This window comes from Arachis hypogaea, chromosome 18 (assembly GCF_003086295.3).
Source record: "Arachis hypogaea cultivar Tifrunner chromosome 18, arahy.Tifrunner.gnm2.J5K5, whole genome shotgun sequence".
Lineage (NCBI taxonomy): Eukaryota > Viridiplantae > Streptophyta > Magnoliopsida > Fabales > Fabaceae > Arachis > Arachis hypogaea.
This window is the reverse complement of record NC_092053.1, coordinates 10,762,372-10,787,809: the sequence shown is the minus strand read 5'-3', so window position 1 is coordinate 10,787,809 and position 25,438 is coordinate 10,762,372. Positions and strand designations below refer to the sequence as shown.

General features: G+C 35.8%; 1 protein-coding gene across 2 annotated transcripts; it reads right to left on the bottom strand.

The window, feature by feature from the left end:
• Positions 1-1,603: 1,603 nt before the first annotated feature.
• LOC112771786 (uncharacterized) lies at positions 1,604-6,720 on the bottom strand. Of its 2 annotated transcripts, none has more exons than XM_025816607.2 (7): positions 6,466-6,720; positions 5,367-5,646; positions 4,402-4,732; positions 3,205-3,289; positions 2,775-2,861; positions 2,437-2,682; positions 1,604-2,287 (listed from the first exon to the last, which is right to left on the bottom strand). In XM_025816607.2, the coding sequence occupies exons 2-7, from the start codon at positions 5,540-5,542 to the stop codon at positions 2,208-2,210; spliced, it is 1,005 nt and encodes a 334-aa protein (XP_025672392.1). In that variant the 5' UTR covers positions 5,543-5,646; positions 6,466-6,720; the 3' UTR covers positions 1,604-2,207. The 2 variants fall into 2 exon arrangements, with proteins under 2 accessions (XP_025672392.1, XP_072080825.1); XM_072224724.1 differs by having other exon boundaries at positions 6,454-6,691.
• Positions 6,721-25,438: the final 18,718 nt, after the last annotated feature.

Here is a 25,438-nt window from a genome sequence, read left to right as displayed (position 1 = left end):
AAATAAATAAATAAATAAATATTTTTTTATAATTTATTTTAACTAATAATTATTATATATATTATATTATTTTATTTTTATTATTTAATAAAAATATATTTAATATTATTTTAAAAGTAAACATGTTTTAAAAAAATAAAAAAAAGATATTATTGATATTTTTTAATAAAAATAAATTTTTTAAAATATTTTTATATTTTACGGAGATATTCAATATCTAATCTAATCTGATTCGTAAATGTGTAGATTGGATCGAATTAGATCCAAATTTAAAAACAGTAAATATTGGATCCGATCCAATATTTTAGTGCATATCAAATCGAAATTTTAATTATATATGATGTGACCCGCATCTTTCCCTAATTTAAACTTCTCAATGGTAAACTCCAAATACGAATCAAAGCTTCTGTCAAAAGAAAAAAAATACGAATCAAAGCTTTATATTAGAAGCTAAGAATAGGAATATATCAATTAAAATCATACGAAGTACTTTAGCGTGGAAAAATTTACATTCTAATTCATAGCTATTTATTTATTTATGGGTAAAGTATTTTTTTTTAAATTATCAAAAAAATTTTAAATTTTTTTAAATTTTTTTTTTAATTTTGTCTCAAATATTTTTTATTTGTATCAAATATATTCCTAACTAAATTTTTTAAAAAGTTAGAACTAATCCAACAATAATAATGTATAATAAATATGTTTAATTTGCTTTATTAAAGACTGCTCTTGTAAAATTATTCTTGAATTAATCATAATTTTTTTTGAAAAATTAGTCGTTAGGAGTAAATTTGATGCAAATCAAAAACTTCTAAAACAAAATTGAAACAAAATAAAATTTAAAAGTATTTGTAAAACTTTTAATAAACTTCAAAAACAAAAAACATACTTTATTCTTTATTTATTTATTTTTACAACAGAGCATCTATTGTCGAATATAAAAATTAGTTTCTTATTAGCATATAAATACATCAATGATAAAAGAAATAGTCGAAAAAATAATAAATTATTTTGATCCTTTAGCATTACTCAATTAGGTTAATTGAGAATTAATTGTTGTCTCCATCTCTATGATTCAAGAAGTGTACTGTATTCAAAAGATGACGGAAACAATAATAAGATAATTGACAACTATTTTTGAACCATTTTGATAATGCGATATGATGTTACTCAACCAACATGATTCATCTTAACACGAGTAATAAGGTTTTTTTTTCCTCTTTTCAAAAGTATGAATTCCATTCTGCTATCTAAAGTCTAAAGAATAAAAATAGAAACTTTAAACTTATACCCCTAAGCGCGGTAAAAACATCTATCTAAATTCTGTAAATTATTCTACAGAATGGACAATAATAATCATATAATTACAAAGTTAGTAACTTCAATCTATTCTGATCTAATGGTCCATTAAGAGCATTTTATACCAATAATAATGATTCAATAAAAATTAACTCTAAATATATACTTAGCTTTCTCAGTTTAATACATAACTTGTTACTTGAAAGAATCTAAATCCCATAAAAGGATCGGATTTGCTAACACATCATGATAGAGTGGCTAGAGAGTTAATTAGATAATAATGTGCATTAAGTAGGTGGATCACTAAGCAAATTGAACTATAATATTGATTAATGAATGGTGAAGAATCAATTACAAGTAGGATGATGTCATGATCTGAAACCAGGATCATCAACTAAACATATACGACAAGGCCATGAGCATATTAAAATCATAATTAAACTAGCTGACGTGCGTTCAATCCATAATATTGCACAATTATATAATAGTATGGTTGTGGTATGATTAATATGATCATCAAATTATCCAAATTAAAGGTTTCCAAATGTCATATTTTTCAGAATTAAAGTGAAATAGAATGTTTAAAAATATGCGGTGAACATTGATCGAACATGCGACCTTCAGATCTTCAGGCTAACGCTCTCCCAACTGAGTTATCCCTGCATGAGATTGAAGAGTACTATTCTACTACTAAACCACTGGTGCTGGTGTAGTGGTGTATATAAGAAGGATTGATATATTAATATATTATAATTATATCTTGTTAACAACTCCTTTGAAGGTTGAGCCTAGCTTTATTTCTTTTTATCGGCCAACTTTTTGACTCAATTAGATAAGGCATATAGAAGAGGAAATTCTATGAAATGCCAGTCTTCGGAAGCTGGTAAAGAATCTTTTAGAAAATATAATTAGCAAAATCTCACTTGAAATAGTTGGTCGGCACAATATGCTACAATAATGGGACCAGCCAAATCACCAGCAGCACACCCTGGAGAGAAAAAAAACATGAAAACTTAGAAAGAAGAATATAAGATACAATCAAACCTTGGGTAAGAAAAAAAAAAAGGTATACTAAGCATTGGAAAGAAAATCATTAGCAAACAATCGAGTTGGTTTTTGCATGTGTGCAACACTTACCAATCCACTGGCCAAGCGATGGACGAATAAGGGTAGCACCAATGCCAGCTCCTATGGAAGCAAAGATTAGAGACGACGAACACCTAACTGTAGCAATGAAAATTTTCTGCCCAAGAATTGCAACTTGCTCGGATTTGTCAACAATGTTACCCACATCATCTTTGGACTTGAGAATCGATTTAAAAAACCGGTACACATCAATGCCTACTTGGACAATCCATGATGCTGCAACGCCAAGCATGTGTCCTGTAAACGACGAACAGTCAGCACAAGATAAATGTAAGTTAAAAGTTGGGCAATCTCAAGACTAGCAGATGATTCAGTAAGGGTGTTTTGACCTCTAAAAGTTGTTCTGCTCACACAAAAGAAGTAAACATGATAAGTCATATTCCTCGCAGCCTTGCGAGTAGCTGATTTAGGGACATCTGTTCAAGAAATCAACACAAACTGCTGTAAGATCTCTTGGAGATAACACAATGAATTTCATTATGATGAGAAGGAAAGAATAAAAGAAAATATATTTTCATGGAAAATAGTAATTACTTAAGGGTATGTATGTGCAAGAGTATATACTGATTAGAGGGAGTGAGTAATAATTGAATGGTTGTTCAATAATTTAAGGTAGGGTTAGAAAATACATGTCATGTTGCAAGGAAGGTGTCCCTCCCTCTGTCATTCCACAGCTTCCCTTCAAATTATTCGCACACTATTTGGCCATTCCATAACCAATAATATGGCAGAACTTGAAACTAGTTCCAGAGAACATACCTTTAAGAATTTTCCATGCCATTCTTTCTGAAACATAATGAACAGCAATTCTTTCTAAAATCCTTCTAGTCGTCACAACGGTTGTCTGTAAAGGCATGCAAGACGCAATGACCAACTAAGTTTACATGTTATGAGAACTGAGAAGGCTAAGGGAACCAAACCTATTTACTTGGTAATTTACTCACTACAAAAGAAAACCAAAAGAAACCATCGGTAGAAATACATAGTATCATCAACAGCAAAAGATTAATTTGGAGGAGGATTTGCATGAAGATAGTGAATGATTTAATTTTAATGTTATTAAATAACAAATTAACAATAACAACAAACACAACAAACTAGCATTGAATAAGTATGTATTTATTTTTCAACATTAGATGTCTAAGGAGGCTAACTAGATTGGGGGAAAGACTCGAATAAACTAATATGAGCAAATTTGTGCAATCTTACAAATATAATTGTAAATACTTTCATAGGAGATGAAGTTTGCATAACATTTGATAGGATGGGAACACCTATAATAAATAGATGTAGATTAAATTTGGAATAGATATATGCAATATGATAGAGATGGAATATATATCATGGGACAACGTATAGCTGTCTACTCCATTTAACTGACCACATATTGACAAAAACATTCTGATGTTATTGTGTTGTTGAAACAATTTTAAACCAAGAGCTACTACCCTGTTTTAGGTGTGAACTTAAAATATCCAGTGTTGTTATTGTTGAATCTAGAGAAGTTCGAAAATTCGCTAGAGTAAACCACCAACCACCATCGTGGCTCCCCAAGCTAATAATATATCTAGTGCATTTTGTAAGGCAGAACTGATCTTTGGGGGGCCAAGATATCATTTCTTTCTTTTAGGGGGGCATTTTGTCAGAAACAGAACTTAACAGAAACAGAATTTGAGGAGCCACAATGGTGTTTTCCTCCTTTGCTAAATTCCACATGTCAAATCAAAAGCCTGGTTTAGTAATCATGCTGTCCACATTGATTAACATGATCATCTATCTATGTCTGTGATGGCAAGGAGGCTTTTAAAAATCAGAGATAGGATTTCTAACAGCGAAATATTATATTGTCACTAATAATAAATGACAAACACTCTCATCAATTTCATACATTATGAATAATTGAAGCACATAACTTGCTGAAAAAAGAATAGAAAAAGGGGTAAAATAAAATCACACCTCACGGATGATTTGCTTCACTGATTTCTTGAAGGGGACAACCAGATCAGTTGGTTGTTCTTCCCTCTCCTCAAGGAAATCATCATCTTCCATTTCAGCACGAGGCTCCAAAAGAGGCAAATAGAACATTAAGAATGACCTTAGCGATGTCATCATGAATGGCCTAAATTCAAAAGCAGAGAATAGAGGCTTAAGCTCCACATTATAATGTTTGGTAGTACTATATCTTAGAGCACCATCATTATTATAAATCCCTTTAGAAGTACTTTGCAGACCAGAAATATAATCTTCAGATACTGCTGAACCAGCATCGCAATAAGCAACTGGAGACCTGAAATTCAATTGGAAAGATTGTTTGAAAACTTGAAATACAAATTTATGCTAGTTGCTCAAGGTTAACCACGGTAGAATAGACAACAACATTTTTTATTTTTTATTTTTTATTTTTTCAAAAGAAGAATTTATTCTAATGAAGATTAGACAAGACCATAGAAGGTCGAGGAAATTCATTTTACCCCTGTCTAGGTTTGTCTGCAATTCCATCCAAACAACTTTAAAAGCCTAGAGTTTAAATCCCGCTTGTCTAAATATATTTTCATTAATAAATCAGATTAAAGAGTCAAAACATGGAAACAGTTTTAAGTTTTAGTTAAAACTATACAACATTTGCCTCTCATTTAAGACATTATTATGACATTTTTTATATCTAAGAATTTTCTACTACCTCAAATAAAAATTAAGTCTTGAAATGTTTGCAACTTATCCAAATTTTTAAAACATAAATAAATAAATAAATAATCCACAACTTAAAATCAGCTTCCCATTATGAAAAACAGATCAATTTTCCAACATCCAAATACCAAATCAAATAAACAAAAACAAAGCAATCATGTATTTTCTCAAATCCATTATCCATCCATATAACAAGAATGAATGCATAGACAAATGGAGTCAAAAGTGCATACCCAAACAAAGCCCTTGAGGCAAAGCCAGTGGTACCAGCAGTAAAGGAAGCTGCAGCACCAACAGCAGCAGAGGCAGAGAAAAAAGCAGAAGACTGAAAGGCTTGTGGAGAGTGCAAACCAGAGCCAAAGCTGTGGTTTTTCCTCCACAAATCTAGAAGTATAGCTATTCCAGCCATTATTGGAGCTTCTGACGTAAATCGGCAAGTTGCAAATAAACTACCTTATAATCTCATACACAGAACGTGATGCCAAATATTCCTCAACTGTGGCCTCCTAAAACCTGATCCATAGACAAAATGTGAATAAGAGGGAAACGGTGATGCAATTAGCTATAGGGAAAATGGCACTGTTTTGAGCTTCACTGGTTAGACCATTTTATAATTCCTTTGATATTGTTTTGGTTGAGTCCCCAAATTTTAGTAATTTTAATGCCTTACATTAACCATGCGGAAAAATGCCATAGCCATAGGTAACTACAATGTAATTGTAAGTGTTCCTATCAGATATAACATATAAGGCAAAGCATTGTAGTGCAATCCAAGCCAAGATTACTTATCACTACTCAAAATCTATATTCTATATGATGATCAAAGTTATTAAGACAAGACAACGATTTGGTGATGCAGATTATTAGTTGTTAGTTATGCGCTGTAGTCTTCAAATAGGTTCCTAAAAATTTTTGCATAGGACATTTTTGTCTTCAAGAAAATTTTATTACCTTGAGATTCTTGAATTTTACAAAAATAAGACATACATCATTGTGTCACATTTTTTAGGATTTATTTGTCCACATGAAAACAATATATTTAACAAAAAGAGAAACTTATATATCTTACTTTTATAAAGTTTAAGAACTTCAATGTAATAAAAAATGTTTTGAGACGAAAATGTTGGATACAAAATTTTTCAAGACCTATTCGGGTATATACTTCAAAATAAATAAATACACTTTATAAGTGGATGATGTTCACAAGCTTAATCACACACAGTATTTTCACTCATAAAAGAGGCAAAATCAGATATCAATATATTGAAAGAGGCACACAAAACTAGAATAGAGAGAGAGAGAGAGAGAGAGAGAGAGAACAGAGGAAGCGACCGAGACTGGGTAAGCGGCGGAGAGATGAGAACAGATCGGCGACGAAGTGACAGGTTGCATCGTCGCTGGAGAGACATTACATAGCCACAGCGACGGTGAAGAGAGAAGACATAGCAGCAGCCAAGAAGCCAGCTGCCGTTCTGGTGGGAGAAGAAGGGGCCGCCGTTCGGGATATTTTCGGTGGTTTTCTTAAGAATTTACTAATTAAGATGTTTAAGTTTTTGCTGTTAACAAATTAATTATCATACATTAAATACCTAAAATTAAAAAAAAATCTCATATTTAAACACATTTATTACATAAAAAGTCTTGTACTTTTTTATTATTTAGAAAAGGGTAAATACCCTTTCCGGCTCCTGAGCATTTTAAATTGGGACATGTTGCACCTTTATCATCTAGAAACCTCAACCAGGTCTTCAACCATCAACATTAGTGAATATATCAATCTCTGTGACCGGTTGCCTGGATGACGTGTCAGGTGGTGGCTGAGTTGTCAAATACAGGTGCCACGTGTCACTAGAAGTTGCAGGGACTAAAAACCCCCTCCCTGCCCAAACTGTTCTTAGCCCCACCGGCAACACCCTCCACTTACCACCCCTCTCCAGCACTCCTCCACCACCGCCATCACTACAACCGCCTCACAACCTTCGCAACTCATGCGAGTCCTCCACCTCTTCTTCTTCCTCCACAACCTCCCAAAGCTTCACCCAATAGAGGTTCTCTCTCCCAACAACACCTTCCACCACCACCACCACTACTCCTCCGCCACAACAACCACCACCAACTCCACCACCGCTTCTACTTCCCAATAATCTTGAAGAACTCTTTCACCTCTCCGAGCTTCAACTCACTACCACTGCCTCACAACCTTCGCAACTTATGCGAGTCCTCCACCTCTTCTTCCTCCACAACCTCCCAAAGCTTCACCCAATGGAGTTTCTCTCTCCCGACAACACCTTCCACCACCACCACCACTACTCCTCCGCCACAACAACCACCACCAACTCCACCACCGCTTCTACTTCCCAACAATCTCGAAGAACTCTTTCACCTCTCCTAACTTCAACTCACTACTACCGCCTCACAACCTTCGCAACTCATGCGAGTTCTCCACCTCTTCTTCTTCCTCCACAACCTCCCAAAGCTTCATCCAATGGAGGTTCTCTCTCCCGACAACACCCTCCACCACCACCACCACTACTCCTCCGCCACAACAACCACCACCAACTCCACCACCGCTTCTACTTCCCAACAATTTCGAAGAACTCTTTCACCTCTCCGAGCTTCAACTCACAACCGGCTCCGAATCCGACCGTGTCGCAACCATCCACCTTCTAGAACGTTCTCTCGTCCCAAACCCTCCTCAATAGCACATATGAACACCTTACCCAGCACATACGACGCCGTTTCAGTTGCAGGGAGGGGGGTTTTTAGTCCCTGCAACAACTTCTAGTGACACGTGGCACCTGCATTTGACAACTCAACCTCCACCTGACACGTCATTCAGGCAACCTGTTGGCAACCGGTCGCAGAGGTCGATACGTTCACTAATGTTGATGGTTGAGGACCTGGTTGAGGTTTCTGGATGATAAAGGTGCGACATGTCCCAATTTAAAATGCTCAGGGACCGGAAAGGGTATTTACCCTTTAAAAAAATCTTATCTTTTTATTTAGAATTTAGATGCAATTAATTAATCATTTTTTTCATTTATGGTAAAGTAAATAGTTTGCACCTAACTATCATTTTAATAAAAAATTGTGTTTTTGATTGACATTGTATGAATGAGTATTTATAGTTTACTAACTTAAAATGAAAGTAAGAATAGTGTATATTAATTTTTTTACCAAAAAAGAGTGTGTATTTATTCGCTAATATTTTCTACATCGAAATTATTTAATTTTGTTATTATAAAGTGTTAATTTATTTTTTTTAATTCACGTATAATTATTTTTATGTAAAGATGGGAATTAAAAATTATTAAATAATAATTTAATTAATATATTAAATTATTTAATAATTTTTAATTATAAATTTTATATAAAAATAATTACGTATAAATTTTATTTTTAAAATTTTATACTCCAAAATCTATAAATTGAATGATTTAAGAAAAAACAATGTTCAGCAATGATATAGTCTGAGGAATAGTGGTATGTGGGTTGATATAATGGGTCTAAAAAGGGATGATGACATGATGACCTCAATATTTAAGGAGGGGTTAGATTATTTTCAATAGGGAACTCATCTCAATTTCTATTTATAGTCTACCTGTCATAAAAAGTAACTTCACATCAGCTTTTGCGTCATAAACAGTAAATAGGAACTCAAAACATCTCTCTCTTCTTCGTTAGGAGGAACTAACTTTAGTCCCTATTGTGGTTTCACTTAATTAATTAATTAAAATACTTAAAATTAATATAATTGATTTTTTTCAATAATATTATTTAAATTTATAAATTTAAAAATAATTCACTATTAAAAGATATTAATATTAAATAAATTTATATATAACAATAATACACAATATATCATTCGGGATTCCACTAATTTGTAGACGGTAACATAGTAACGGCTAATTTTGCAACGGCTAATTTTACAACTACTAATTTTAATAATATCGTTAGCATTTTAAATTTTAAAAATAAGAATAACCAACCCAACTAAAAATTATTTTGTAAGATGTAAAAATTAAATTTATTTTTTAATGTAAGTAAATTTAATTAATTATAATTTAATATAATAATATAAATAATATTCAATATTAATTATGATATAAATAATTAATATAAATTAGTAATTAAATAAAAATTTAATTATTTAATCTAATTAATTATTAAAATTATTAATAAATTAATTATAATTTAATTATTTAATTAATTATAATTTAAATAATTAATATAAATTATTAATTAAATAAAAATATAATTATTTAATATAATTATTTAATTATTTTATATTTTATATAATTATTTATTTTTATAATAACTTGCCAAGTGGCAAGTTATTATTGGTGAATTTGAGTCCCTATTTAGAGGAACTCCCTCACCTGTGCAGAAACTCATTCCTTTTCCCCTCCAACGGTTTCTTGCTGCTTTTGTCAGAAATAGGACTTCAAAATCCTACCCATTGGAGTTGCTCTTAGAATCGAATTGAGGACGGTAGTAGAACCAAATTTTTTATTTAAATAAATAAAATAAATATTTTAATTATTGAAATAAACAATTATAAAAATTATTAACGAAATTCGTTCTCTAACTTTATCTAGTTAATATAAATGAGATAAAGTTGGGGGACGTCTATATATACATTTCATTGACAGCAAGATTTCGAGCCCCAGTTCGAACTTATCAACCACTTTTCTCCTCTCTTTTACCCATTTCTGACTATATTCTCGAGTAATACGAAGATGGCGCGCGCTGATGCACGTGATTGGGACATCAACAGGCTGAATGCGACATGACACTACATTGGGGTAGACGACTTTGCAATTAGTTATTGGCCCGTTTGGTTACTGTCTATGTCTATCAATGACATAGACATGGTGACACACGTTTAGTGTTTGTTGTATGAGACACAAAAAAGTGAGAGACATAATTATACACAAGAATACATGGAATACGTATATTTTGTGTCTCTTCCAAATAGTGAGACACAAATTTTTAAAGGTGGACACAAATTATATCAATTTTTTGGACAATTTCATTCTTACTAATTTTATAAAATTCCTAACACTACCCTCCTTCCTACTTCATCTCCTCCCACTTCATCTTTCTCGGTGAATCTGAATTCTTCCATCTCCTTACCTCCATCTTTCTCTTTTTCTTCATCATTGTCTATTTCTCTTCCAGAATAGCTACATATTTTTCTCTTCCTCCTCTTCATCTTTGTCTATTCCCCTAATCTCCTTTTTTATTCTTCTTCTTCTTCACCTACTCCTCTGCCTCTTCGACTTCTTATTGTATTTACCTTTGTTTATGCTTAAATCCGCCATTATTATTACTCCATATCGCATTATCATCATCTTTAATGTCGTTAGCTTCCATATCTGCCATTCTTCTTCTCCTTTTCTTGATTTGCTTCTGTTTTTGTCTCTCTTGTTCAAAAGTTTCATCATTTTTGAAATCAAAGTTACGATAATGGCTACTGGCCTTGCTGGTGGATCTTTAAACTGAAGATAGAAGGAAGACCTTGGTGTTGTTGGAGGCAAATGGTTAGGATTATTTGTTGATGGAGTGTTCTTTGCTTTTTTAAAAACAAATTGTATTTTATTGGAGGCTGATTAGGACCATTTGTTAAATATCTTGAGTTATTTTATTTGATTAATTTCTTTTATTAGTTCAAGAGTTGTTAATGGTAGTAGAAAAGCGGAGGTGGTTGTTTAACCAGTGGCAGTGGCAGAAAGAAAATGGTGATAGTGGTGGTGATATTTTATGGTAAGGGCAATGTTGATATTTTATGAAGAGTTAATTTATTGTTGTGTCTTGTGCTTACTTATCAAACAAATTAAAAAAATACGTGTATCACTATGTCTATATTTTCAATGTCTATGTATTTGTGTTTATGTTTCAAACTACACATAAACCAAACACAGTATATATTATCTTGAGTTTTATGTAATCCCATACATGTATAGCTATGGTTAGGGTATTTACCAAGAACTCGAATACAATTTGTATGATTAAAAATAGGTCACTGGTAGAAATTAGTAATTCCAGAAATGTGGTTATTATTTTATGTAATTTCATATATGTATAGCTATGGTTAGGATACTTTTCAAAAACTAGAATGCAATTTGTATCATTAAGGATAGGTCACTGATAGAAAATAGCAATTTTAGAGTTGTGGTTATCATTTTTTGGTAATTAAGTTGTTTATATAATTATTAATTTAGTTTTTAAATGCAAGAGTAGATGTTTTCCAAATGTTGAGTCTAGTTTATTGGTCATACATGTCTTAATTTATTAATTTAATTAGTAACTAGCCAAGTATGATAATTAGCTTATTAAGTTAACTCAAAGTTTGATAGTTAGATTATTAATTACTTTATTGAATGTTTTAATTTTACGTAACGCAATGAGAAAATATGTATTAGTTAAGACAGTTTAGTATGTCCATATACCACTCGTACCCAATCTTACTTGGACTATAAGTGGCGTTTATAAGGTATCGCTTGCCCTCCGTCGACTTGAAACAAGATATGAAGTTTGCGGCCATGTGTCTAATACAATAAGCGTAGAATGCCCTAGGAGGTTGCCAACCACTATCGTTGACCCTGAGTGCAGCCTTGATCGCGTGTGATCTATCAGAGATAATCAACAGGCCCTCTTGTGGGGTGACATGTCGTCTCAAGTTAGTAAGGAAGAACGACCATGACTCCGTACTCTCAGACTCCACAATTGCAAAAGTAATAAGGAGGATATTGCTGTTGTCATCTTGTGCCACTGCAATAAGCAACACCCCATCATATCTGTCATACAAATGCGTGCCATCGACGGAAATAAACGGCTCGCAATACTTGAAAGCCTCAACACAGGATGAAAAATCCCAAAATACTTTGTCGAACATGCTACAGTCACGGACCAGAAGGTGCCCATCGTAGTAAGGTACGACCTTGAGCTCACAAATAGTTCCGGGACAACAACTCTACAGTGTCTATAGCAGTTTCAACACTTTATTATATGACTTCTCTCAATCCCCGTATATTTGCGCAATTGCCTTTTGTTTCGCCATCCAGACTTCTTTGTATGAGGGTTTGAAGTGATAGCTTTGTTGGACTGCACCTTGCAGGATAGGGATGCTGACGAATGGGTTGGACTGTATTAACGACAGGATAACCTTGCAGATGAGGCTTCTTTCTAACTATTGATGGTCTTGAGACATTGTCGGTGCTAGACAAGTATGCGATCCACCAACCCTCCAGACCTCCCTAATGAAATAAAACATCCATGGTTGGAAACTACTCAATATATAGCAATCATAAATGAGTAAGTACACCTCAATTAAACTTGAACTCACCAGTATCTGAGGTTTTATCGGAGGGCAACATGTAGACTCCACAGACATTCATTTGCATCTTGATGGCAATGCACATGGTACTTTAATTGGTCCGATTCGACCACTCGGTGCTCAACACTTCTACGAATACTATAGTTCTTCACACCCTGCATTACTGCATCTCGGCATTTGAATATGTGGCCGACCCGAAACTCAACCCCACGTCTAAGTTGTAATCCTCTTCCCCAATGTTAGAAAATGGAGATTTCTCATGCATGGCATCCAGATCCAATGTATGATAGTGACTTGGTACATCTGAGAGCGCCGGAATCGGGTGGGGGAGGCAAAACATAGCGTACCGCTGTCTTAGCCAGCGTCTCTGATACAAACTCCTCCTCCTCCTCATCCTTAGACGAATCACTATCGTTGTTATTCGCAACATACTCTTCGTCGGCGTCTTTCTAATCCACCTCCATGTCTTCCACTCGTATGGCAACATGAATCGGTGATGGTGCGAGAAGTGGGTCATTCTGCACAAATGTCGAGTGTACAGAACTACCACCACCAACATCACCAACTTTGACGGAAAGCTCCATCACTTGTTCTGCCATAATTCTCCCATGGACGTCGAACATGAGTCGCACATGCTCGTCACCGAGGAGCCGAAATAGTCAAAATCGAAAAACTCCATTACCCAATGGTGCTAGCAACCTATACCCCACTTTTTCGATCTCTCTTCTCCCTGTGCCACCAAAGTTACTCAATATCAAATTTTTCAACTCAGACAATAAACTTACGTGCCGAGTACGCAATAATGACAGATTCTGACACTCAAATATCACCTCATTATCGCTGTTTCTCATACGACAATTTGGTACACACAGACAACTATATATCCGCTATTACGGGATATTTTTGCCTACTTTTTGTAAGAAAAACAGAAGAGAAGAAGATATAAAATGTATGTGAAGAATGTCAAGGGTTGCACATCCTTTTATAGCAGTTGGAACTTTGTCTTACTATATCTCGTTTACACTGTAAACGCATTAATTTAACACGTATCTCATTTAAAGTTTAAACAAGATAAGCATGCATGTATCTCGTTTACACTATAAACAAGATATACAAGTGTCACACGTATCCGTCTTATCTCGTTTACAGTGTAAATGAGATACATGCATGCTTATCTCATTTATACTGTAAACGAAATAAGGCTAAAGAACAGATTTCGATAATAATTTTTATAATTATTTATTTCAGTAATTAAAATATTTATTTTATTTATTTAAATAAAAAATCCAATTTCTATGTGAAGCCATTTTTGCTGGTAATTTGCAAGAACCTGGACAAATATGGCGAGCAGAATATGTGTAGTCGAAATTTATCGAAAAAAAATCAATCTGCCCACTGTTGACCTTAGCCAAGTCTCTAATCCGAATGTAGTTTTGCAAGATAAAGAATTGGGTTAATAGTTAAATTCATTTTAAATATTACTCATTTTTTAAATTAGTCTTCAAAAGATTTTTTAGTCATATTAGTCATTGAAAGATAAAAGGTAAGTTAAATTGGTCCTGTTCTTGTGTGGATACCTGAAGGGGAGCTCGGTTTAGGGGAGTCGGCGCCGAGTTGTTATCTTCGGTGCTGATCTATAAACCTTGAGCAAGTCCTAGTTTCACGCATAGGGGATGTCCAATTGTGCAGAGTGTGAACAAGAAACAAGGGGGGAGTATACCTGCAAAGGCACTCCGAAGTTTAAGTCAGTATTGAGAATTCAATGTGTCTTTAGGATAGAAGATCATACCTTTTATAGGTGATAGTACATAGGTCGGTTACTTTTCTTCTTTTTTGTTTAAATTAAAGAGCAGTAATCAGGATGTAACAGACGATGATATTGATCGGACATTTTGACTGCTAAACGCAGTCTGTTGGGTATCTGTAACGCCGAGCTATAACGTAAGTTTGCCGAATTTATGACTCATATTGCTGATTTATTACGTCGGGTTTGTAACGGCCAGATCATAGCACCTAAGTTTAGCCTGGAAATGTGTTTAATGAAGCAGATTGAGCTTTTTAATGAGTTATAAGTCGGCTTATTGAGAGAAGGTGTAGCTCGGCTAGTTTGGGTTACCTTTGGTGCCCCCAGTTCAAGGTGCTTTATTAAACAGTAATTGAGTTGGAGGTGAGAGAAAATTAACTGAATTCTTATTAATGACGTGCGTATTTCCAATGCACATCATTTCACCTGGGGTAGTTGAAGTGATGGATTAGTGGTATTGGGAAGCGGTTTTTGGTTTTTAATTAACACTTAGGATACGAAAGGTTTGATATTTGCACAAGGGTTTGAGTTTATCACAGGCATTCGAAGGGAAAATGAGCAAGCGAGGTACTTTCCTATTTTCTCTGTAGCTTTCTGCAATTTTCTCTTCTCTATCTTTCTGGGTGTTTTTCTTCTTTTATATTTGTCTTTGCTAATGGGTTTTGAGAAGGAGAAAAAGGGGAAAATTGATTGGTCGTATGATTGGGTGAATGAGGATGTGAAGAATCATGCATTTTTGTTTTTGGATGATGGTGTTGTGAATGAGATAGATAAGGGTAGGGTTGTTAGAGCTGGTTCTGGGGTTCGACTGGAGTTGCTTCCATGTTGTCATAGTGATCGCATTTTCCACAGGGGGATGGATTTGAATACTTTTATATGTATAGTTGCATCTTGGAAGAACTGAGGGTGGAACTCCCTTTTAGTGAGTTTTAGTGTCAGGTTCTTAAGCAGTTGAACTGCGCACCATCTCAACTGCATACTAATGGGTGGGCCTTCGTTCATGCCTTTGAAGTTTTGATGGATCTTCTGGAGGAGGAACCTACAGTGGAGTTGTTCTTCTCATTGTTCTAGGCAAAAGGTATTTGGAAAGAATTGTGGGTGAACTTGAATAGTTCGCCAAGGTTTGCTGTCTTCAAATTTTATAAATCGTCTTTTAAGAACTTTAAGGAGATGTATGTTAAAGTAAGGAGTGTAGAGGGGGAGTTTCCATTTTATATGGATGAGCATTTTGGGGAGAAGTTCCCGGTTTGGTGGTGCTTGGAGCCGCAGAGCATTCTGGGGCCAGAGAATATTAATGCTAGGAATGAGTGTATCATTGAGTATTTAGTTGAAGCTATTGATCGGAAAGAATTGATTTTGGTGTTTGAATTGCTTCAATGGGACGAGAATAGGCAAGCAGTGATAGAGTATTTAGGTGAGCTGTATTATCTTGCTAATTTGAGTATAATGGGATAATTGTGTTAACTGTGTTATTTTGTTGTTGGCAGGTGGAAAATATCCTGGGGTTTCGGCATCTACCCTGAGAGCTCGGGTTAAGAGCAAAAATGTTGATAAGGAGGGATCTACGTCGAAGGTGGAAAAAGTTGTTGGAGCTGGCGAGGTTAATCAGCCGAAGCCAGTGAGGAGGAAGGTTATTTTGAAGAAAAGAAAACAGGTGTTGTCGATCTGTCTGAGTGTTCTGAGGATGATCTGGGTGAAGTTCCTATGGAGAAAATTCATAATTTTGTAAAAAATCAACAGAGATTGCACGACATTGCCGATCAAAGTGATGGCTCGTTGTTGTGGGGAAAAGACTTCCCCTATATGGTTGTTGCTGATGATGTATGCAAATCTTTGGCGGATGTGATGCTGGCGGAAAAGGTTGGTGATATCGCCATAGATCAATATATGCAGGTAATTTTGAATGTTTGGTTGTTTATTAGATAGATTAAAATCTAAAGGTGACTTCGATCTGTTTCGTGTTTAAGGTAATTGGTTTTTGGCTTGCTAGTTTGGGGCGTAGCCAGGAGATGAAACACCGGAGGTTGTCCGAGGTTAAACAAGATCCGATTTTAAAGGAAGAGTTGGAGTTGAAGAGTAAGAGACTGGCTGAGTTGGAGAGTAAGTTATCGGAGATTGAGAAGGAGTTGAAAGTGATGAAGGAGAATTATGCGAAAAAGGTGGAGGATCTTAAGAAGAAGGAAGCCGACCTTTCTAGTATGGGTGCTCAAATTATTGAGGTTACCGCGAGATTGAAGGAGGTCGAAAAGCAGAAAGGGACGGAAATACTTGATTCATTTGTGGAAGGTTTCGAGCGAGCTTCTCAGCAGGCCAGGTTTCTTGCTCCTGATGTTGACTTGTCTCAGATGGATCCGAGGAAGATTATTCAAGACAGGGCCATGGTGGAAGATGATGGTGATGTCGAGGGAGAGGCCGAGAATGTTTGAATGAATTGCTGTGTTTGGTAACTTATTTTGTGTATGTGTTGTATGTTTGTTTTTGGACTATTTAGTAATTATTTTAGTTGGACTTGTTGCTCCTTTGTGAGCTTTTTTTAACACTGTTATAGTTGCCTTTTAAAAAAAAAAGGCATATGATGTTAGTTTGCATGAATAACTTTTGATAAAGGTTTGTATTAATTTGCTTGTATAGGCATTGTTGTTTGGGGATGCCGTTTTTAAGCTGTAGGTTTTGAAGGTTTAATTGATGATGGGATAATGATTTACCAATTTCGATTTGGGAAGATAGATGATTGTATTTTTGTTTTGTCAAGTTGAAGCATGTATTTGTATAATACTTGCTCTGTATGTATAGGTGTATAAATTGAGTTGTATGATATGGTCGGTGATTGTTGTATGATCGGCAATTGGTGTTAGGTCGGCGACTTCTGATTTGATTGGTGATTTTTGATAGCAAATTGTTTTGTGGTCGGTAACTTGACCGAGTTGATTGGTCATTGTAATTTGATCGGCACTTGTTCTATAATCGGTGTGTTAGGATTTGATCGGCCTTTAGTATTTGATCGGATTTTAGTATTTGATCGGCAATCTGTTTTGACTGATAAATTTCGAATAGTCGGATTTCGGGATTAGATCGGATATTTGGTTGACTGATAGATTCCGAATGGTCGGTTTCGGAGTAAGATTCGCTATGTTGTTTGGCGGATAGTTTCCGAATGGTCGGATTCGAAGTATAGATAGGTGGTTTAATGTTTATAAATAAAGGAGAATTGTAAAATGCAAAAATATTGACTTGATGAAATAAGAAATTTATTTGTTGGAGAACCTTTGATTTCAAAGGCCCAGGTAGGCTAGCCTCGTTAAAACCTCTCCAAGCAAAACCCAATTTGGGAAAAATCTTGGTAGCAGAAAAAAGAGTACTAGCCTGTCCCTGGTTTTAATTATAATATAACTTTAAAGAAGATACATTCCAAGTGTTAAGCAGATCTTTACCATCTAAGGTTTGTAATCGGAAAGCTCCATTGCTGATGACTTCAATTATTTGGTAAGGGCCCTCCCAGTTGGCTGCTAGTTTGCCATGGCTTGATAGTTTTCTGGCCTGTTCGATTCTTCTGAGTACAAGGTCGTTTATTTGAAAAGACCTTGGGTGAAGTATTTGATTGTATCGCCGAGTTATGTGTTGTTTCATGGCTCGGTGTTTGATTGCTGTTGATGATCGGACTTCTTCGACGATGTCTAGGTCGGTCTGCCGGGCTGTGTTTGCCGTTGTATGTTTGGCCAGTTGAGTTCACAATGATGACTGGGAGATCTCCACTAGTATCATAGCGTCGGAACCATATACCAAACGAAAATGGTGTTTCTTTTGTTGTTGAGTGGACCGTGGTATTGTACCCACATATGATTTTTGGTATAAGCTCGGCCCAGAGGCCTTTTTCATCGTCCAATTTCATTCTTAGGGCATGTAGTATTACTTTGTTTGCAGCCTCTGCTAACCCGTTTTTCTGTGGCTGCTCTACTGATGAAAAATGTTGTTTGATTTTCAAGTCCTGCAAAAAGGATGTGAACTTATGATCGGCAAACTGGCGACCATTATCTGTGATAATGTGCCGAGGTATGCCGAATCGACAAATAATATATTTCCATACAAAAGAAAGCATTTTTTGTGATGTAATCTTGGCTAGAGGCTGGGCCTCTATCCACTTTGAGAAATAATCAATTCCTACAACAAGGTATTTACTTGCCCTGCTGCTGTTGGGAAAGGGCCGAGGATATCTATACCCCATTTGTTGAAGGGACAGCTTACCTCGGAACAGTGTAGGAGTTCTGTTGGGAGATGTGTGATAAGACTGTGTTTCTGGCAGTTGTCACAACTTTTGACTTTTGTTTTACAATCTTGTTGTAGCGTTGGCCAATAGAAACTTGCTCTGAGGATCTTTGAAGATAGGCTTCAGGCTCCGAGGTGTGTACCGCAGATACCCTCATGTGCCTCGGCGAGTGCAATATCGGCTTCTGTTCTGCAAAGACATTTTAGTAAAGGACGAGAGAATCCTCGTTTATATAGGCAATTGTTATACATTGTAAAGAAGGTGGCTTGTCGGCGAAAGTGCCGAATGTTTTCGACGTCGCCTGACAAGATTCCTGTCCGAAGATAGTTTATGTATGGAGCTCTCCAATCTGCATCATGTGTTACACTCATAACCTCTGTTAATTCTATGCTAGGTTTTATTAAGGTAAAATGGTGTAGGGAGGAATTATTTATTTGTGTGCTGGCGAGCTTAGAGAGTATGTCAGCTCGGCTATTGTTCTCCCGAGGTATATGTTCAATATGACATTTATGAAATTTTGAAAGTAAAGTTTGTATGATTGTTAGGTATTTGGATAATAAAGGTTCCTTTACCTGGTACTGCTCGTTTACCTGTTGAACAATTAGCAGAGAATCACATTATACCTTAAGCTCGGTTATATTGAGATCGGAAGCTAGTCTGAGGCTGGTAATAAGGGCTTCATACTCACTCTGGTTGTTGCTTGCCTTGAAGGAAAAGTGAAGCGATTGTTCAATGACATTACCATCTCCATCATCGAGTATGATCCCGGTGCCACACCCTTGTGGGTTAGAGGAGTCGTCTACATACAGAGACCATTCTGGGGAACTTTCGGCAATGTCTGCTATTGTGAATTCAGCAATAAAATCGGCCAGGAATTGGGATTTGATAGATGATCGGCCCTGGTATTTGATGTCGAACTCGAAAACTTCGACCGATTAGTCGGCCAGCCAGTTCCGATTTCTGAAGGACTTGTCGCAGAGGATGATCTGTCCGAACATGGATTACATGACTCTGGAAGTATGGGTGAAGTCTTCTGGCCGAGAAGACTAGGGCTAGAGCGAGCTTCTCAATGCTCGGATACCGAAGTTCGGCATTCTGTAATATTTTGCTGGTGAAATAAATTGGCAACTGTTGCTTTTGCCTTTCTGCAATGAGAGCGGAGCTTATAGCCCAGTTAGTCACAGATAAATATAAGAATAGTGGTTCTCCTTGAAGAGCAGTTTGTAAAATTGGTGGTTTTGAAAGAGTTTCTTTAATTGTTGTGAATGCTTGTTCACATTCATCGGTCCATTGGAAAGATTTTTTCTTTTTTAAAGTTTGGAAAAAACATAAAGACTTAGAAGCTAGGTAAGGTAAGAATCTAGAAAGTGCAGCAAGTCTCCCTGTCAACCGCTAGACTTCTTTGACAGTTTGTAGGCTTGTCATATCCAAGACAGCTCGGCATTTTTCTGGATTCGCCTCAATACCTCGGCTAGTGAGCATGAAGCCGAGGAATTTGCCACTTTGTACACCGGATGCGCACTTCTCGGGATTTAACCGCATGTTGTATTTTCTGATTTGGCCGAAGATTTCTGCAAGGTCATCAAGGTGGTTCTTGCCGATCTTTATTTTGGCGACCATATCATCAACATAGAGCTCAATGTTTCTGCCGATTTGTTGGGCGAATACTTTGTCCATTAGGCGTTGATATGTTGCACTTGCATTCTTAAGGCTAAATGGCATGACTTTATAACAATAATTTTCATATTCAGTAATAAAGGTGGTCTTATTTTGATCTGATGGATGCATTTGGATTTGGTTATAGCCAGAGTATGCATCCATAAAGCTAAGTTTTTCATAACCAGAGGTATTATCAACTAAGCAATCCATAAATGGCAAAGGATAGGAAACTTTGGAGCATGCTTTGTTGAGATCGGTGAAATCAACACACATGCGCCATTTACCGTTATGTTTTTTCACCATGACGACATTTGCTAGTCATGTTGTGAATCTGATTTCTTGGATGAAGCCGGCGTTGATGAGCTTCTTGGTTTCTTCCAGGGAAGCTTGTTTGCGGTCATGGCCGAGGTTTCACTTTTTCTGTGCTATAGGTCGAACAGACGGATCTAATGCCAGCCTCTGGGATATGATGGATGGGTCAATGCCTGGCATATCAGCTGGGGTCCAAGCAAACAAGTCGGCATTTTGTTGTAAAAATGCTCGGTATAAGTTCTTCTCTTCGGAGCTTAATGTAGAACCGACGTAAGTAAATTTGTCCGAGCTGTCTGCAAAATAAATTTTATGCAAATCTTCTGTTGGGGTTGGTCGTTCGAGTGTTCCTGCCCCAGGATCAAGGTCGGCCAGTGCTGGTTGGTCATCTTGGTTGCCGATGTTATGCACATGAGCTTGTATGTTTTGGTTAGGTCTTTTAAAACTGTTGTTGTAGCATTCTCTAACCTCTCGGGCATCACTGTGGATAGTTGCAATTGTGTTATTCTGCAAAGGAAACTTAACACAGAGATGAATTGTAGAAATTATGGCGTAGAACCTATTTAAGAAAGGTCGGCCAAGTATCAAATTGTAAAGACTAAAACAGTCAACAACTAAGTGTTGAATATCTGCAGTTTTTTATAAGGGGACCTCACCGAGTGTGGTTTGTAACCACACAGAACCCATAACCGGGACTCTCTCACCTGAGAAATCGACTAGATCTCCAGTGGAAGGTTGGAGGATGTTGCTGCTCAGTTTCATCTTCTAAAATGTAGAGTAGAAAAGAACATCGACACTGCTCCCAAGGTCTAGTAAAACCTTTTTAACTAGGAGATCTCCGAGCTGCAGGGAAATGACGACCGAGTCTTCTAGATTTGTGATGTTGGTGTTAAGGTCGAATGTCTGGAATGATATCTGAGGGAAATGTGGAGGCGTATGTTGTTGATGTTGATCAGCTTCTATGGATAGCATAGCTCGGTAAGACCATTTTCTTGCCGAGCTTGTGGCTCCTCCTCCTGCAAAACCTCCGGAAATACAGTTAATAATACGTCTTGGTTGGTCGGGGGAATTGGTGTTCGGTAGATCTTTGTCTCAACCATTCTATGTTGCCAAGCTTTGGTCACCATGGGGGGGTGCACGTCGTTGTATGTGGCCGCTGATATACTTGTCAAGATGACCTTGCCGAGCTAGCCGCTCCGGAAGGTCTTTGGTGATTATACACTCGTCGGTAGTGTGTTCGTGCTTTTGATGAAAAGAGCAGTACTTTGACCTGTCTGCGCCTTTTGAATCCGGATAGTTGCCGGCTTTTCTTAGTGGTTTGACCAACTTTGAGTTCAAGATCTCCTTGATGATGTCGTCACGCTTAGTGTTGAACTGAGTGTAAGATTCGTACCGAGGAGTTGGTTTGAAGTTTTTCTTATTATCTCGTGCTTTGTCGTCGTCTCTGTATTGTGGTTTCTCTATTCTCCGAACTTGTCGAAGTTCTTCGATGTCTATCTGACCTTTCGCTTTTTCACGGAACTCAGCCATAGTTTTAGGTTTGGCCACAGCAATGGTCTCCTGAAATTTTCTGGGTCGGAGTCCACTCTTTATTGCATGCAGTTCCACCTTGAAGTGGAGGTCGGGTATACTCATGGCTATTTTTGTGAAGCACGTCATGTAGTCTCCGAGGCTTTCATGTTGGCCTTGTTTGATTGTATTCAGGTAGTCGGAGTCATGTAGGTAGATGGTTGATCCAGCAAAATGCTCCTCGAAGGGCTTTGATAGGTCTCAAAAATGAGAAATAGAACCTGCAGGCAAACAACAGAACCAATCAAGTATAGGACCGTCTAAGTAAGATGGAAAACAACGACATAAAACTTTATCAGATGCACGGTTGACTATCATTATGGAGGTGAACTTTTTGATGTATTTCTTCGGATCACCCAGCCCATCATAGGGGGTTAGGGTGGTCAGTAGAGTGAATCTCCTGGGCAACATGAAATTCATCACCTCAGCCGTGAATGGCCCAGGGGAGCTTTCTAGGTTGTCATCCCCATCTTCTGGCTGAGCTTCTTCATTATTCTCGGGTTGCTCTTCTTCGTGCCGAGGAGTTTCGAAGACATGCGTCGATCCTGACTGATGCTCGGCTTCTTCCATTCGTTCTTGTCGATCATTATTATTTTCGACTCGGGTATTATTCAGATTAGCAATCTGATTTTCCAATCTTTGGTTCTCTTCGGCCATGCGCTGGTTGGCTTGCTGTAACTCGGTCACCATCTGAAGAAATTCAGATGGCGTGGGTGGAAGTTATTCAGCCATGGCTTGAGACGAGAACGTCGAGGCCGATGATATGTAGAAAGGATTATAATCTCGGCCCCACGATGGGCACCAACTGTTCCTGTGTGGATACCTGAAGGGAAGCTCGGTTTCGGTGCCGATCTATAAACCTTGAGCAAGTCCGAGCTTCACGCCTAGGGGGATGTCCAATTGTGCAGAGTGTGAACAAGAAACAAGGGGGGGAGTGTACCTGCAAAGGCACTCCGAAGTTTAAGTCAGTATTGAGAATTCAATGTGTCTTTAGGATAGAAGATCATACCTTTTATAAGTGAGAGTACATATGTTGGTTACTTTTCTTCTTTTCTATCTAAATTAAAGAGCAGTAATAAGGATGTAACGGACGATGATTTTGATCGGACGTTTTGACTGTTGGACGCAGTCCATTGTGTATCTGTAACGCCGAGCTATAACGTAAGTTTGCCGAGTTTATGACTCATAATGCCGATTTATTACGCCGGGTTTGTAATGGCCGGATCAGGTCCTTTCGTTAGTTAGATGATAGCGTATCACGTTAAGTGCCATGTGGCATAATGATGTGGTAGGTTAATGCCATGTGTCACAAAATGATTAGTTTAAGTGTTAGGTCAGTGACACGTAGAACGCCACGTGTCACTTGACATGTAAAAAAGTTATTTATAATCAAAATAGTCTCTAAACATCTAGACGTAAGTCATTTTCATCTTTAAAATTTTAAAAATTAATCAAATTAGTCCTTATATAATTTTTTATTTTTTCTTCATAATATTAAATTTAAAATATTTTTTAATAGTACTAATTTTAATATTATTTTTTAGACCTTAATAAACAAAATTCTCTTCACATAAAATAATAAAAATAATTAAATTATTTTATCATTTGTATTTTAAAATTTTATATTTTCAAATTATAATTTTTTTTATAGTAGATTTTTTTTATTTAAACGAGTTTATCAAATTATTATTGATCATATATTTAAAAATTTAATATTTCAAATCTCGCTATATAATATAGTAGTTATTTTAAAATTTAAATCTTTTAAATTTTTTAAATTATAATTTTATTATTGTTTAATTTATATGGTAGAACTCAATAATTGAAAAATCGATTTGTGGGATCACTTGTTAAATCTTAATATTTTAATATAACTTTTTTAAAATAACTACTATATTTATTCAGTAAAATCTAATATATTAAAACTTTTAGTCTATAACTAGTTTTAATATTTTAAAATACAAATGATAAAATAACTTTATAATAATTTAATTATTTTTATTATTTTATGTAAAGAGAATTTTATTTATTAAGGTCTTAAAAATAATATTAAAATTAGTACTATAAAAACATAGTTCAAATTTAATATTATGAATAAAAATAAAAAAAATATATAAGGACTAATTTGATTAATTTTGTAAATTTTAGGAATGAAAATGACTTACGTCTAGATTTTCAGGAACTATTTTGATTATAAATAACTTTTTTACATGTCAAGTGACACGTAACGTGCTTAGTGTCACTGATCTGACACGTCAACCAATCATCTTGTGACACGTGGCATTAACCTACCATGTCATCATGCCACGTGATACTTAACGTGACACGTCATCATCTAATTAACAGAAGGATCAATTTGACTGATATTTTATCTTTTAAGGACTAATATGATTAAAAAAAATTTTTAAAGACTAATTTAAAGAATGGGTAATTTTTTAGAAACGAATTTAACTATTAAATTAACCCTAAAAAATTTCACTATTTTTTTTTTTTTTTTGTCATATAAACACACACACTCATCCACTATTTGAACTATGGTCTTGCATGCTATTCTTATTCTTATTTTTTTGGTGGTGAAGCTATTATTCTTGTTGACAACTATTTTGTATGTTGGACAAAGCTTGGGTGCACTTTATTTTGGAATATAACTGGGGCAAAAGCCCAAAAGAAATTCGGTGGATGGAGAATTTAGTTTGCGTGCACCTATTCTGGTTATTTTCTTTTTGTCATACAAACCCGCTCACACACTAATGACAAAAAAAAAACAGACTCACACACTCATCTTACTCATCTACTTTCACGCACAACCTAGCCACTGCTAAAAATCGAATTTGATAAGGCTACTTTTGAGGCAAATAGCTTTGCCACTTGAACACATGGCTCAGCCACATGATTATTCATTTATTCTTCTTAACAACTTCTTTGTATGTTGGGCCTAGCTTTTTTTTATTTTATTTGTCCAAGTATACATGTTAGTTTCTCTTTTTGTTGGTTTGTAGAGCTTTGCATTCAACAAAATAGGGCAAAAAAAGATGACCCTGGACGAATCATTAATAGAGCACTAAGTGAATGATTGAAGAACAAAAAATAAAAGGTAAAGCAGAGAAAATGTATATAGTGTATGATCTGAATGGAATTGCTATTGTGTGCATAAGAGAGAGTTAGCAGTGCTTATATATGCACTATCTGAGGTAACACACAAGTACACAACACACATACACCCTCAAGTAGCTATGCATAGCCAGGCCAAAATAACTAATATAACTGCCAATATCAGTAATAAGTAACAGAATCTGACCAAGCTTTATCCTGTGAGCTAAAAAGCCTACGGGTATACCAAAGGATACATTCATCAATTACA